The sequence below is a fragment of the Mustela putorius genome, unplaced genomic scaffold, assembly GCF_011764305.1.
Source record: "Mustela putorius furo isolate JIRA1106 unplaced genomic scaffold, ASM1176430v1.1 tig00000174_pilon_pilon_pilon, whole genome shotgun sequence".
In the NCBI taxonomy this organism is placed as follows: domain Eukaryota; kingdom Metazoa; phylum Chordata; class Mammalia; order Carnivora; family Mustelidae; genus Mustela; species Mustela putorius.
The window spans coordinates 43,456,931-43,471,021 of record NW_025421304.1 but is presented as its reverse complement, the minus strand read 5'-3'; the positions used below and the strand labels follow the sequence as shown (position 1 = coordinate 43,471,021).

Below are 14,091 nucleotides of genomic sequence, written 5' to 3'. Positions count from 1 at the left end.
GCGGTGCGCCGGGGTGGAATTCGCTGCGTCCCGCCCCGCGGCGGCCGAGCCACCGCCCACCTCCGCGGACGGGGCGGGGCGCTCGGGTAGCCCGGGCCCTTCTTCCTCCCGGACTCTCGCGGGCCGGCCACGCCCCTCGGCACTTCCCCGGGAGCCCGGCCGGGCCTGCGCGGTCGCCGCGGTCGCCCTCCGGCCGCGCAGCCCCCCGGATGCGGACGCGTTTGTTCAGGCTGCAAAACCGCAAGCGCGCCGGAACAACCTTGGCACCTCAGATTCGGAGAAATACGGTAGTTCCGGCGAGCGGCGGGGAGCCCGCCCCACGGTGCGGCCCCGCCCACGGGCGCCGAGCGCAGGCGCAGAGCCGCCGGCCCCGCCCCCTCGCCGCCGAGCCCGGTTCCCCCGCGCGCGACACGCGCCGGCCGCTCGATGGCGGACCCCGAGCTGCAGCTGGTGGCGCGGCGCATCCGCAGCTTCCCGGACTTCCCCGTCCCGGGGGTGCTGTTCAGGTGCGGGCGGGGCGGCCGCGGGGGCGCGCGGGGCGGGGGGCGCGGGGCCCACGCGCGACGCCCGGCCTCACCCGCCCGCTCGCGCGCGCCAGGGACATCTCGCCGCTCCTGAAGGACCCCGCCGCCTTCCGCGCGTCCGTCGGCCTCCTGGCGCGCCACCTGAGACAGACGCACGGCGGCGACATCGACTACGTCGTGGGCAAGTGAACCGGGGACGCCGCGCCCGCCCTGCCGCGCCCGCGCCCGCGCCCTGGGGTGTCCGGGGCCGCAGGGTCTGCGCCAGGAGGCCGTGAGCGCGGAGGGGCTGGGGGGCGGCCCCGGCGGACGCACTGGACGCCGCACCGGGGTGTGGGCGGGGACCCTTGGTGGGTGGTAGGGACGGACCCGCTGCGCCGCACGTGGCAGCCGGACGTGCGCCCCCCCTGGGGTGGCCCGGCGGACCGTAGCGCCCCGCCCCCCGCCGCAGGTTCCTGGCCTCCAGCTCCGGACACGTGGGGCCCCGCGGCCCGGTTGCCCAGGGAGTGTCTGACCAGAGTCCACGGGCCAAGCACGCTGGTGTTCTCCCCTGGAGAGCCCTGAGCCCTGGGCCGCGCCCTTTCCCCGCGGCACCCTGGCAGGTCTGGTCCCTGTGCGAGTCCCCTCGCCTGGGGCTCCCAAAGCTCCCCAGGGGCCACAGCTTTCCACTTGGCTGAGTCCTCCCGGCCAGGGCAGCCCGCCCCCACTGCTCTCCTGGACTGCGTCGGGACCCCGCTCCGCCCGCTCCAGGCAGATGCTGCTTTTAAGGATGAGGAACGGCCGAGTCCCTGTCATAGTCCCCGCTAGACCGGCAGCAGCGCCGAGCGGGGGAGTCAGGTCACTTCCTGAGGCGCAGCACGTGTGTGCTGGGCTGGTCAGCGTTGCTGAGAGTGTGATGTCCTGGTCTTCCAGCTGCAGCCGACAGACCCAGGAGCCTGTTGTCTTTGCAAAGGCCCCGTGTCACCTTCCAGCACTGGCTCACGGGGATCTAAGGCTGCTGTACCACACAGCTGCCCCTTGACACCCCAGCTCTCGCCAACAGGCCTGGACTCCCGAGGCTTTCTGTTCGGCCCATCCCTGGCCCAGGAGCTTGGCTTGGGCTGCGTGCTCGTCCGAAAACGAGGGAAGCTGCCCGGCCCCACTGTGTCTGCCTCATACACCCTGGAGTACGGCAAGGTGAATGGGCTGGGCACCGCCGCCTTCCCCCCTCGGGGACCCCCCCACCCCAGGACAGTCATGGGGTCGAGGGGCACTGCCGTGGTTGGGGCTCAGCCTCTGTGTCTGGGACGCCAGGCCCGCCAGGAAACCGCTGGGTGGTTGAAACTGGGGCCCAGACATCCCCGCCCAGGCCATTCCCAGACACAGGCGGACCATGCACCTGCTTCCCGTTTGCAGGCGGAGCTGGAAATCCAGAGAGACGCCTTGGAGCCAGGGCAGAAGGTGGTCGTCGTGGACGATCTGCTGGCCACTGGCGGTGAGGGTCTTCCCCTGACCGACCCCACCAAAGGAGGGCCTGGTGGGGGCGCTGCTAGGGCTGGTAGAATGTGCCTCACAGGGGGAGTGAGAAGCAGACCAGGCAGCACTGTCCAGCTTCCAGTGAGCTGCGGGACTCCGCAAGGGCCACTGGGAGCCTCGTCACCATACCGACCCCGTCTCCCCCCGCCCAGGAACCATGCGGGCAGCCTGTGAGCTGCTGAGCCAGCTGCAGGCCGAGGTGCTGGAGTGCGTGAGCCTGGTGGAGCTGACGTCGCTGAAGGGCAGGGAGAAGCTGGCTCCGGTGCCCTTCTTTTCTCTCCTGCAGTTCGAGTGACGGCGCCGCGGCCGCCAGGGGGCACCAGCCATCGGCCTGGACTTTTTTTTTTTTACGGTTTTGTGCATGCAGTTGCCTTTTCAAAGTGCCTAGGCCGTGGTCTCGGTCCTTCCTATGGGCTCTGGATCTGCAGGTGCCAAGGCCTGGAGCTAGCAGTTCAGGCCGGGGCCCAGCCCCCTGCAGGTGCACTTAACAGACAGACGTGAATAAACTGCTTTGTTAGAGTGCTTGCTCTCGGTCCAGGTGCTGGGGCGGGGCTGTGGGGCGACATGCAGGAATCCCACCTGGCCGGCTGCCCAGGCCTCCTGTGGCCCAGAGCAGGCAGGAGACCAGGCTGCCCGAACTGCTGTCCAGTCGTGGCTCCGATAGGTCATGCTCTGGGCAGCTCACAACTTTGTCTTCAGGTTCTAGATGGTGGAAGTGCCCATCTGTGTTGCTGGGGCCAGTTCCTTCTGGGGGCTCCAGGGAGACCGTGTCCATGGCTTTCCCGGCTTCTAAGAGCCTCAGGGCCGACCCTCCATCCTGAGCCAGCAGCTTGCTGCCGTCCAGGTTTGCAGTCTGCTGCCCTCCTACAAGGGCCCAGGGGGACACCAGGCCCACTGGGCCATCCAGGATTCCCACGTGCACATCTCGAGGGCATTCTGCCCACTGCCTGCCCTCCGGCCTCACTTCCCTACACCCTAAACACTGCAAAGACCAAGTCCCCAACAGAAACCAGTTTAATGACAAAATGCTGCCCCAGGGGAGGCCTACCGCCTACGCTGGCCAGGGAGCCTGGTGGGGGGTGCAGAGGGGGGAAAGTGCATCTTGTTCCTAAAGAGAGTAAAAGACACAGCGGGCGAGGGCAGGGACCGGAAGTCTGTGGCCGCGAGGTTCACAGCGCCACCTCTGCCCGGGCAAGGCAGGCCAGCCGTGTGAGGACACCTGCCAGGTCAGCAGCCTTGTCCAGCTTGATGTAGGTGTCCGCACGGACACGGTGCAGACTGAGCCAGTCGGGCAGCAGCTCAGAGAGGAGTTGCACATGCTTCTCCATCTCCCCTGTAGAGGGAGGGGTGCATGAGGCGGGGGCCCAGGCCCCGTCAGCAGGTCTGCCTGAAGGCCAACTCTGCCCCTCTCCCCCTACCTGCCTGTCCATGCCCCCGAGAAGCAGAGTGAACGCTGAAAAGATGAGGAACAGCTTTGCCAAGGAGCTGACCCTCCCACTAAGCCCTGCACAGGTCCCAGTCCCAGGGAGGAGCTACCCTGGAGCTTGGAGGGAGCCAAGGGTCCAGTGGGCCGTGGGGCCATCTGAGGGGCTGCAGGGCACAGTCGGGTTGTGAAGGCAGAAGCTCAAGAGCTGACCTCCAAGGCACTGTGCCCACCCAGCACACACCACAGACGCTCCACAAGGATGTGGAGCGGCCGATCCCCGGTGCCCACCCTCAACCGGGAGTCAGGGACACAGGGAGGGCCCCGCACACACCAGGGCTCAGGGCCACGGAGTAGCTGCCCAGCAGCCGGCTGCAGGCCACGTCCATGGGCAGTGCCGGCTTACGCTCCGACACGAAGATGCTGCGCAGTACACGGGCCAGCTCGGGCAGCCGCTCGAGCCGCTGCAGCCGCTGCTCCTGCTCCGGCCGCCGGGTCATCTGTGCCAGCTGCTTCTGTGCTTCCTTGCATCGAATCTGCGGCGGGCCCAGGCCACAGTCAGTGGGAAGCCAGGCCCATGCTGCCCCCGGCTCTGCCCCACTGGGACCCCCAGCACTCACCCTCTCTAGCAGGTCCTGGGACACCCCCTTCAGGGCCGCAGGCGGGGTGGCTGGTGGGGTGGCCGGTGGGGCGGAGCCGGGGGACCCAGGGCTGCTGGGCTTGGCGGTACGCTGGGCCAGGTCACTCAGGGCCTTTTCCATCTAGGGCAGGTCAGAAGGGAGGAATGAGGAGCAGCCTCCCCTCCCCGGGGCGTGGGGGGCAGTCTGTGCAGCCCAGCAGGGCCGAACCTGCTGCCCCAGGAGAGAGCCGGCCAGCCTGCACACTGTGCCTGTGTGGAGGGACAGCCCATCCCACCACCCCGAGGCATGTGGCCCAGGACAGAGCCTACCTATCAGGTGCCTGCGTGGAGAGGGGGGGGGCTGCCCCGCCCCACCCTCCCAGACTCAGTCTCACCCTGGGTGACAGGAGGCCGCGGGCACGGGCCAACACCTCCTGGGCAGTGGCCGGCTTCTCCACGGTGGGCGGCTGGGGCAATTCAGCCGGCTCGATGTCAGGCACGCTGTCCACATTGAACCGGGGGTGCCAACGTGTGAGCTGGTCCTCAGGCACCACCACGGGAGGGTTCAGGGAGGCCAGGAAGGCCTGTGTGTGAAGGGGACAGGGAGTGTGGGCTGATCCCGGGCACGTCCGTGTTGGGGTAGGCAAGGCTGTGGGGCTCCTGTCCCGGCTGGACGACCTTGGATCCAGCACCCGAGCTCCAGCTGCTCAGCCGGGCAAGGACAGGACACCGCAGCTGGCAGCCCCCACTGAGCCCGTCGTGAACCTCCAGGGGCCTGGGGTTGCCACGCCGAGCTCCTCCCGCTCAGCCACCAGGGGACCAGGGCCCGGACCCTCGCCCACCCCGCATCCACCCTGCAAGAGGCAGCCATGGGAGGGGTCCAGAGAACTTGAAAGGTCAGCCTCTCAAGAAAACCTGTTTCCTGCAGGCAGGACCGAGCTGTCACAGGAGGAGGGGATGGGGTGCAGAGCAGGCTAGGGACAGGCCTCCCGCATGGGCCGGGTACTCACCCTGTGGTGCTCACGGACACGCTTCTCCAGGTTCTGGCTGAAGAGCCGCCGGCGCTGCAGGAGGTGTGAGGCCGTGAGCTGGGGCGCCGTGCTGCCGGCCTCTGCGGGCAGAGTTCAGGGCTGAGACCCCGGTCTTGGAGGAGGCCGGGGCCCAACGCCTCACACCCACGCTCCAAACCGTATCCCTGGCAGGGAGACAGGCTCAGAGCTGCGTGAACTCAGCCATGGCCCCTCACCGTGGTCCAGCAGTGGCTCAATGGTAAGCTGGTAATCGGACCTCTTGATGCCGTCCTTGAAGGTGGGGATGTTGCGCTCCTGGCGGAAGCGGTAGGAGGTTGGGTACACGGTTCTGATCTGGCCCACGTTGCGCTCTTCAAAGCGCCTACGGGACAAGGTACTGGGCTCAGAGAGCGCCAGGCAGGGCACAGGGTGGTCTCCGCAGGCAGGGGGAGTCCCCTGCCCGCTGGCCGTAGGGAGGGGGAGGCCCCGGCCCGCTGTGGGCCACTCACTTGCGCATCATGTCCTGAACGCCCTGCTTGACTTTGGCAAACGTCACGGTCTCCGAGCGGTTGTACAACAAGCCCACGATGGCGTCCATGCTGCGGAACATCTCCGCCAGCACCTGGTACTTGTAGGGCAGCACGAGGCCTGGGGGCCCCGGCTGGGCCAGGGCGTGGAAGCGCTGGTAGGCAGGTGCCTTCTCTCCACTGCCATGGAGGGAGCCGGGCTCAGGGGAAGCACCAGACCCATAGCCCTCCAACACCAACCGCAGGCAGACAACGTGGCCCGGGAGACCCCAGGGCCGGGGAAGTCCCAAGCCACCCCCAACCCTGGTTCCCTCATCTCTAAAAGGCACACGATACCACAGGGAGCAAAAGTGGACGCGGGGCTGCGGGACACACACACACCACAGCGGCAGCCTTTGAGAGCGTCCCAAATTCACAAGGGCCCTCACGGCAAGAGCTGGCACGTCTCACAGATGGAGGTCAGGGTGCGGAGCTAGCCAGTGGCAGAGCTGGGATCTGAGAGCCCCGTGCCTGCCTCTGCCCAGTCCTGTCCTCCTACCAGACTAGCCTTTCCTTTGAGGCCTGAACGCCCACACAGGACTCACCATGGCCCAGCTGGGTGCCCCTGGTCCTCCAGCACGCTGGGCTCCCCAGCATCCTTCCTCTGGGCACTTGCCCTCAGCTCCTGGGCCCGGGCCCCTAGCTCCCGGGCCCGCTGTAGGCATGACTTCAGCTCAGAGAATGTGACTTTTGAGGAGGCCTGTGGACACAAGATGCCGTCAGCTGGCCAGTCACACCCACATCACTCCACCTCCCCCACCCTGGGTCCAGACTCACTTTCTTCTCCGGGGTGGCCAGGCAGGGCTGCAGACCTGCTGAGAGAGAGGCCTGCTCTGGGGAGCCAGGAACAGCCAGCTCAGCCGGGGCAGTGGGGTCAGCCGGGGCAGCCGGGGCAGTGGGACCCGAGACCTGGCGGGCAGGCCGCAGAAGGTGAGTGAGGAACCAGACTGGGTGGTGAAAGACTGGTTCCTCCCTCCCTGGCTTAGGGACAAAGGGGGCACAAGGCCGGGTTTTCGCTGCAGTCAAGCCAGAGGGGCCGGCCGTGGTCTGTCTGGGCTTCTTGCTCTCCCGGGCCTGACCCCTCGCCCAGCCTGGCCGGCAGGCTGGACATCTACCAGCGCACGGAGCCCGGGCCCTCCTCCGGCCCCTCCAGCAGCTCGGTCCAGCACCTCCGCGCCCTCGCTGCGGAGCTCTGCGCCCGGTTCTCGCGGCGCCCACGACACACCTGCCCCCGCCGCCCGCGGGGACTGGGCCCCGGGCCTTCTCCAGTGTCCTGCAGCCGTTCGGGGCCGGTTCTCCGCCCCGTGCCCCGTGGGCAGCCCGCACCCCGGTCCGCGCCCCCCGCCCGCACCCCCGCCCCGGCCTGTCTCCCGCTCACCGCGTCCGCCGGCAGCCGCAGTCTCCGGCGCGCGGGCGGCGCGGGGTGGTCGCGCGCGGGCTCTGCGGGCGGGCGGGCGCGCTTGCGGCTGCTGCCCGGGGTGCGGGCCGGGGCGCCGGGCGCGGGCTTGGCGGGGCTCGGGGTGCGCCAGGCCTGCTTGACCCGCGGAGGCACGGCGCGGAGCCCGGGGCGGCGGCGCGCGAAGAAGTCGGTGAGGCGAGGCTGTGCCATGGCGGGAGCGGGGACAGGGACGCGGGCTCCGGGAGGGACGCGGGGTCCGGGCGGGACGCGGGGTCCGGGCGGGACGCGGAGCGAGCGGGAACCCGAGGCACAGAAGTGGGGCCGCGCGCAGCGCCGATTTTCCCGCCGCGCCTGCCCCCGCCCCCCGCGGGCGGAACCACCGGCAGGGGAGCCGGGGGTGCCCGGGAAATGGGCCCGTCCGGGCGCATGCGCACTGACGCCCTCGCGGCTGCGCCGACGCGCGCATGCGCCGACGCGCGGCCCCGCCTCCCCCTCCGGCCGCCGGGCTCCGGCAGGGGACGAGCTCGCCCTGGGAGGGCGGCGGGGCCGGGCGGTTTCGGCGAGGAGAGCGATGGCTCGCCGCTTCTCCTGAGGTTGACGGCAGTCACCGTGGAGTGACGCTGGCCCTCTCGGCGGCTGCCAGACCCCGAGCCTCTCCGCGGGTGCGGGTTCTGTGTCAGCGGCGCTGTTGTACCGGGAGGAGGGTCGGGGGAGGGGGTGTCAGTGCGGGAGGGGCCGCTGCCGTCGGGGTCAGCGCCGCCGGGGTCAGCGCCGCCGGGGTCCTGCTGCCGGGGTCCCGCTGCCGTCGGGGTCAGCGCCGCCGGGGTCCTGCTGCCGGGGTCCCGCTGCCGTCGGGGTCAGCGCCGCCGGGGTCCTGCTGCCGCCGGGGTCAGCGCCGCCGGGGTCCTGCTGCCGGGGTCCCGCTGCCGTCGGGGTCAGCGCCGCCGGGGTCCCGCTGCAGCCGGGGTCAGCGCCGCCGGGGTCCTGCTGCCGGGGTCCCGCTGCCGTCGGGGTCAGCGCCGCCCGGGTCCTGCTGCCGCCGGGGTCAGCGCCGCCGGGGTCCTGCTGCCGGGGTCCTGCTGCCGCCGGGGTCAGCGCCGCCGGGGGTCCTGCTGCCGGGGTCCTGCTGCCGTCGGGGTCAGCGCCGCCGGGGTCAGCGCCGCCGGGATCCTGCTGCCGCCGGGGGTCCTGCTGCCGGGGTCCCGCTGCCGTCGGGGATCAGCACCGCCGGGGTCCCGCTGCCGCCGGGGTCAGCGCCGCCGGGGGTCCCGCTGCCGCCGGGGTCCTGCTGCCAGTACCGGGGCGCGCTGGAGGGGGCCTCTCGGTGGCCTCTCGGTGGGGAAAGGGTGCCCAGAGGCAGCGGTTCCCATCAGTGAGCGGAGCGGGCCGCCCCGGGAACAGCAGCCGGCCGGGGAGCAGGGTGGGAGGCGGCCGCGGGCGTGTTTAAGGCTCGGCTCTGTGACCGGTGTGTGCCCTGGGCCGCACGCTGGAGGCAAGCGTGGACCTCCGTGGGAATGGACCTTTCCAAATTTAAGGTTGCTGTGCGTTATAGGGCGGAGCCGTGAGGGATCCTGGAACTGTAGTGACAGCCTCTTCTTAAGACCAAGGGCGTGGAGGGGCTTCGTACATCTTCCAGCTCAGAGCTGCTCATCGGGAGGGCGGCAGCTGTCTTCTCTCCCAGATACACTGTGGTTCCCCATCGAGAAAGTAAGGGAGCGCTGGGTCTTGGAGAGCACAGCTAGCTGACCTGAACACAGGGGACGTCAGGATCTGGCTCCCAGCCCCTGCTCTCTGAAGGTGCGCTGGTGAGCAGGAACGCCCCTCCCTGCCCAGAGCCTCCAGAATGCCGCACTGTTTCTGCCAGCCTTACCCTCGTCTTGCCTCCTGGCCACCCACCAGCCTGGAACCACAGAGTGCCGGCTCGGCTCCCAACCCCCCCAGAGAGCTGAGTGAGGTGACAGACGACAGGCTGCCCTGGCTGTGTGACAAGAGCGCGCACGCCCAGGCAGTCCACTGCAGGGGACTCCTGGCAGGGAAAGAGTCAGGGATTGCTGTGTTCCGGCCAGCTCCCCGGGGGCACTAATCTAGAGGTGGAAGCGGGCAGTAGGAGGCCCTGAGTGGCTCTGGGGATAACCGAGGGGTCTTATAGAATGCAGAGCATGAATCTAAAACGTGTCTGTCCCGAGTAGGATGAGGAAGTCTGTCTGCATTCAGTCCTCACAAGCAGCCAGTGGGCAGGGGCCGGGGGACCAGCTCCAACACCACTGCCAGTGCCTTGCCAGTGCACTTGGCCATACCACTGTTACTTTGCATGTCTCACCTGGTGAGTAGGTCTTTCTGGGGTGACTTCAGCCTCTGGGGAAGCTCCTGGTTAGAAAATTTTCTGCCCACTTACAGTGACGGCAGTAAGACGGTCACCTCAGCAGCCACTTCTACAAGGTGGGACCCCTACCTTCCTGTCACTGCTAATGAGATGAGAGACGCACAGCTGAACCAATCAGCTCCTCTCCTGGGACCCAGGACTGGAATTGGAACCACCATCCTGTCACGTCTGGCTGTGAGAAGTGAGATGGAGTAGGACTGTCATCTTCCACCCTGTGCGTGGAGACAGGGTAATGACCAGGAGACTGTGTGAGCCCGGGACAGGGAGCCAGACCCAGCAGCTGACTCAGATGGTTTGTGATGGTTTCCACTTTGCTCTCGTGGGAGACCCACAGCCTTTCAAGGTGGCCCGGCTGATTAGAAAGCAGCCTCTAGTCCTTCCCGTACCTCTGCGTCTTTTATCTAAAGGGCCTCTGAGTGAATTTCTGTTTCTTCCGACCCAAGGAGGCTGAGGAAGAGCAGGGGCAAAAGGTTGGTCCGTATGAGGCTACAGTAATAAAAACAGAGTCAGGAGTAAGGAAGGTGAATGCTCTGCTCTGTTCTGCCCAGGCTCCCCCTGAAGTGTCCTGCTGGCTTATAGGTGTGGAATATTAAGAGGACATAGCCTGGTTAGAATGCCTTCAGGAGAGAGGAACCAGATAACCAGGACAAGAGCCCTGCTTTCTGGAACCCTTTACCCTGGGGTGCCCGGGAGATCGGGACGTGTGCCTTCATTCACGTGGTCACTGACTGCCCACTGGGAGCCTGGCTGCCGAAGGCCCCGTACAGGCCAGCCACGGAGGGTCCCCGGGCACCAGGCTAACAAGACAGGTGAGACCCCGCTCTCAAGGAGCTCACGTTCTAGTGGAGAGAGACAACCCAGTTTTATTGGGGGAGGGGGTACCACTTCAGAAAAAGAACATAAAACCTAGTCATGAGCTGCCATAATGGGGGACACTTAAGATCTGAGGGTTCAGGGAGGCCTCTTGGAGAGGATCACACTGAAGGGCCAGAAGAAGGGGCGGGGAGAGCGTCTGATAGCAGCGTGTGGAACCCACACCGCCGTCACAACCACCACCTTCATTCTAAGCACATTCCAAAGAATGACTGGAGTTAAAGTACGTTCTGAGTTTGAGTTACAGACCTGTCTGCCCGTCTGGAACTTCCTTAGAACCCATCCCACAAAACCCTAGCGGGGCTCTGTGAGGTGCGCCGTGTGCAGGCCTGCTTCCCCACAGCCGGGAGGCCTTCTCCGTCTCACCCTCAGAGCGAACCTCCAAGCCGCAGCCCCTCTGGATGAAGAAACCAGGACTTGTAAGGCATAAAGCCGGCGCACGGGGGAGCCGGCTGTGGTTGCCCACCTCTGTGTCTCATTCGGTCACTTCCTCACCCAAGAGGCAGGAAGGAGCTGCAGAGGTGTGGTGGGATTCAGGCCTTCTGGGTCCCCTGCGCCTGCAGAGAACCTGCCGCCTGCAGTCAAAGGGGAGATTTTCATGGTCTCGGCGTGCAGTGCCATGTCCCCAGCCAGACCTGGAGGCAGCTTGACGTTCAGGGAAGACGTCTGGGTCTCAGCCATAATCGGCCTGCGCCAGGCCCATGGTCCACCAGGCACGATGGGACAAACGGAAGGTGGAGCAGCCGCTGCTGCGCACAGGCGGAGGGACCTGGGAGGGACCTGGGAGGTGGTCCCGACTCCCTCCGCCTCACGTCCCTCATCCTTATCAAGGGGAGCTCACGGAGAGTGCTCCCAGCAGAGCCCTGGGGAAGCAAAGGTAGCCCCAAGCTCCCGAGCGGCCGTCCGTGGCCCCACGGACCGCACACCTGCTTGCAGAGAATGTCGCGGGGGGGGGGGGGCACACTCTCTCCGTCCGCGTGTGCGTGTCCAGCAGCCCCAACAGAAACGTGGCGGGGGCCACGGGCCTGATTTCACGCTTTCTCGTGGCTCCGTTAAGAAAGTCACAAGAATCAGGTGACAGTCGTTTTCAAGTATAGCCTTATTTTACGTCATATCCCAAATGTTATCATTTGAACAAGTAACCGATGAACTTCATTAACGAGCTGTTTCACACGGTTCACCGGCGTCCAGTCTACCATCACTGCGTCCTCGCACTGGTCACACCAAGGCCGTCCGTCGCGCCTCGCGGCACGCTCGGTTCCCACGGGAACCCCTGGTGTCTGCTCGGGTTTCAGGAAATCCGCAGCTGGAAGCGGGCTGGGCCCGGGTTGCTCTGACCACACAACTCGCCCAGCAGGGCCGGGGGAAGGCCGGGCCCCAGCGGGCTGGCGGCTGCAGGGCGGCGGGCCCCACGACCCGGTGGCCGGCGACAGGGCGGAGGCGGCGCTCGTCGAGATGCCACGCAACCCCGGGGCTCCCAGACCCCGCCCGCGCCGCCCTGCGCTGTCCGTCACGCGGCGGCACCGGGCGGGGCGGTGTCTGTGAGGGGGCGGGGCTCCGGGGAGGCGCCGCCGGTGGGGGCGTGGCCGGAGGTCCGGCTGGGCCCCGAGTTTCCCCACCGAGCGAGGTGGGGTCGCCTGGGTCGCCTGGGTCGCCTGGGTCACCTCAGCCCGAGGGTCCTGCAGGCTCCTGTTCTGACCCCCGCTGCCCTGTCCTCTGTGGGAAGGTGGAGCCACGGAGAGCCCACCTGCGGGACGGTCAGGCCGGAACCGAGGGCCTTACTCCCGGCCGAGCTCGCCGCCCTCCTCCCCGCGCCGTGGCCCCGGAACCCCGTCGGGAGGCCTGTGAATGTCCCTCGCCTGAGGACTTTGGGGGCTTTCCACAAGCCACTCCCGATCCAGGAGGGTTGGCGGTGCCCTGCGCGCCGCCGGCTCAGCCCCGCGCTGGGGGGGGGGGTGCTCCGTGCTGCAGAGCGAAGGCATCTGCCCTGCACCCCGAGGGCTCGGCCCTGCGGACGGAAGGCTCCCCCGGAGCTCAGGAGCGCACTCTGCGGTGAGGGAGGCCCGTTCGGCAGCATCCGTTGCGCTCCCCCTGGTGCTGGCAACTGCGCGGGGCCGGGGGACGTGCCAGTACCCACTGACGCAAGGGAAACCGCATCAGAGCGGGGCGGGCAGGTGGACGGGGGGGCGCTCCCGCCGCCCCCGCCTGTCCCTTGCAGACCCATCAGGAGGCAGGACTTGACCTTGCACGTGGACATGGCTCCGCTCCTAGGGTCTGGGAAGGGACTCTGGGTCATCACCTGTTCCCCCAGGAGCACTCCGCTCCCTCCAGCAGTGGGAAGCCGCCGCACTGCGGTCCCGGTCACCCCGCGGACTTCCAGCTCATGACCGCGCTCTGGACCTAGCCTTTCCCTCCTCAAGACACCGCGTCTCCCCTTGGTTCCTCACACCCGCCTGTGGTTTGTCACACTGCAGTGCGTTTTTACTCCCCAGTCCACGCCTCTTTCGCGGGTGAAGTAAGGGGCGGGTCTGACGCCGCACACCTCGGCAGGTCTGTGCACAGGGGCGGCCTTTCCCGCAGAGGTAGGCTGTGTGGGAGTGACCTTTCCGGGGATCTGGGCCACATTCCTGCCACCTGGCAGTGAGGGCCTGTGCAGTGAGGGCACGCAAGGTCTCTTTGGCCTCACAGAGCGCTTTGGTCTTAGGGCCATGGAAGCCTCCCCTCGGGAGTGGGGAGACCAGGGTTCACCCAGACGGAAGCCCGAGGGGTGGGAGCCAGGGGAAGGCGGAGGCCGTCACTTGGGCAGACACCCATGGCTCCGGGGGCATCTGCCTGGCTCAGTCAGTGGAGCGTGAGAATTGTCATCTCAAGGCTGTGAGTTCGAGCTCCACATTGGGTATAGAGATTACTTAAACATAAAATCTAAAAAAAATAAAAAATAAAAAATAAAGTCCTCTGACTTCGGTTTAGAAGAGGTGAGCTGAAGATCAGGTCAGATGCCGGCCTGTCCGCCAACCTGCGTGTGTGGTCACGGGCTCACGGCCGCACGTTCCGGCGACACGGGTATCACCAGGACCTGTGGACTGTCCCTGTAGCAGGCTTGTGTGCAGGAGCGCTCAGGCGGCGAGACTGGGGTGGTTCTGAGAAACCGCAGGGGGCGGGTGGCACCCAGGAACAGGACAGGCAAGGACCCCGGGCTGGGGGCAGGAATGGGAGGGACCACGTGACTGTGTGGCCGGGCAGGACTGGCCCACAGACCACCAAGAGCCGGGGCACCACAGACGAGTTTGAACTTCCAGCGAGGGCGGGCGGGGAAGGAAGCGGCGACCAGAACTGTGTGGACGGTCACTGTGGAGGGCAGGTGAGGGTCAGGAGGCTGTGGCAGCCCCACCGCGGAGAGAAGACGGGCGCGGCAAGGAGGAAGCCCTGAGTGCAGCCCAGTGGGGCCGCCGGTGACCACACAGAGCCTGAGTTTCTCGGGCCCGCGGTGAGGAGGTGGGGGCCTCAGGACAAGAGAGGGAAAAGGCAGATCCGGGTCCCCTGGAGGCTTTCTGCTTCGACCAGTGAAGGGTGCTGTCAGCCAGGCAAGCCCTGACCACACAGCCCCACCCCAAAGTCTCTGGAAGGTGGGAGTGGGAACAGGGGCGGGGTCTGTGCCATTGTCAGATCAAGACCCTTTTCACCTAGATTGACGGAAATCAGGGCCCAAGTCAAAGCCTCGTGCGCGACTTTGGATGATGGGCCCTGCAGGGAGCCTGTGAGAACAGGACCCCAGAGGGGAT

The 14,091-nt window shown here is 67.2% G+C and overlaps 2 protein-coding genes across 2 annotated transcripts; one reads left to right on the top strand and one right to left on the bottom strand.

Annotated features, from left to right (window-relative positions):
• Positions 1–346: 346 nt before the first annotated feature.
• On the top strand, positions 347–2,555 carry APRT (adenine phosphoribosyltransferase). Its single transcript, XM_045076446.1, has 5 exons — positions 347–506; positions 599–705; positions 1,564–1,697; positions 1,917–1,995; positions 2,189–2,555. The coding sequence occupies exons 1-5, from the start codon at positions 427–429 to the stop codon at positions 2,329–2,331; spliced, it is 543 nt and encodes a 180-aa protein (XP_044932381.1). The 5' UTR covers positions 347–426; the 3' UTR covers positions 2,332–2,555.
• Positions 2,556–3,032: 477 nt separating this feature from the next.
• On the bottom strand, positions 3,033–7,468 carry CDT1 (chromatin licensing and DNA replication factor 1). The gene is made up of 11 exons (XM_045076445.1): positions 7,333–7,468; positions 7,033–7,296; positions 6,432–6,563; positions 6,200–6,354; positions 5,598–5,795; positions 5,325–5,470; positions 5,089–5,189; positions 4,474–4,662; positions 4,080–4,220; positions 3,794–3,995; positions 3,033–3,369 (listed from the first exon to the last, which is right to left on the bottom strand). The coding sequence occupies exons 2-11, from the start codon at positions 7,261–7,263 to the stop codon at positions 3,206–3,208; spliced, it is 1,659 nt and encodes a 552-aa protein (XP_044932380.1). The 5' UTR covers positions 7,264–7,296; positions 7,333–7,468; the 3' UTR covers positions 3,033–3,205.
• Positions 7,469–14,091: the final 6,623 nt, after the last annotated feature.

Coding starts and splice junctions, on each gene's coding strand:
- CDT1 (XM_045076445.1), bottom strand. CDS start 7,263: ATGGCACAGCCTCGCCTCACCGACTTCTTCGCGCGCCGCCGCCCCGGG. Junction 4,221..4,473: donor GCGGCCTCCTGTCACCCAGG/GTGAGACTGAGT, acceptor GACCTGCCCTAG/ATGGAAAAGGCCCTGAGTGA. Junction 3,370..3,793: donor CTCCGTGGCCCTGAGCCCTG/GTGTGTGCGGGG, acceptor CTCCCTCTACAG/GGGAGATGGAGAAGCATGTG.
- APRT (XM_045076446.1), top strand. CDS start 427: ATGGCGGACCCCGAGCTGCAGCTGGTGGCGCGGCGCATCCGCAGCTTC. Junction 507..598: donor GTCCCGGGGGTGCTGTTCAG/GTGCGGGCGGGG, acceptor CGCGCGCGCCAG/GGACATCTCGCCGCTCCTGA. Junction 706..1,563: donor CGACATCGACTACGTCGTGG/GCAAGTGAACCG, acceptor TCTCGCCAACAG/GCCTGGACTCCCGAGGCTTT.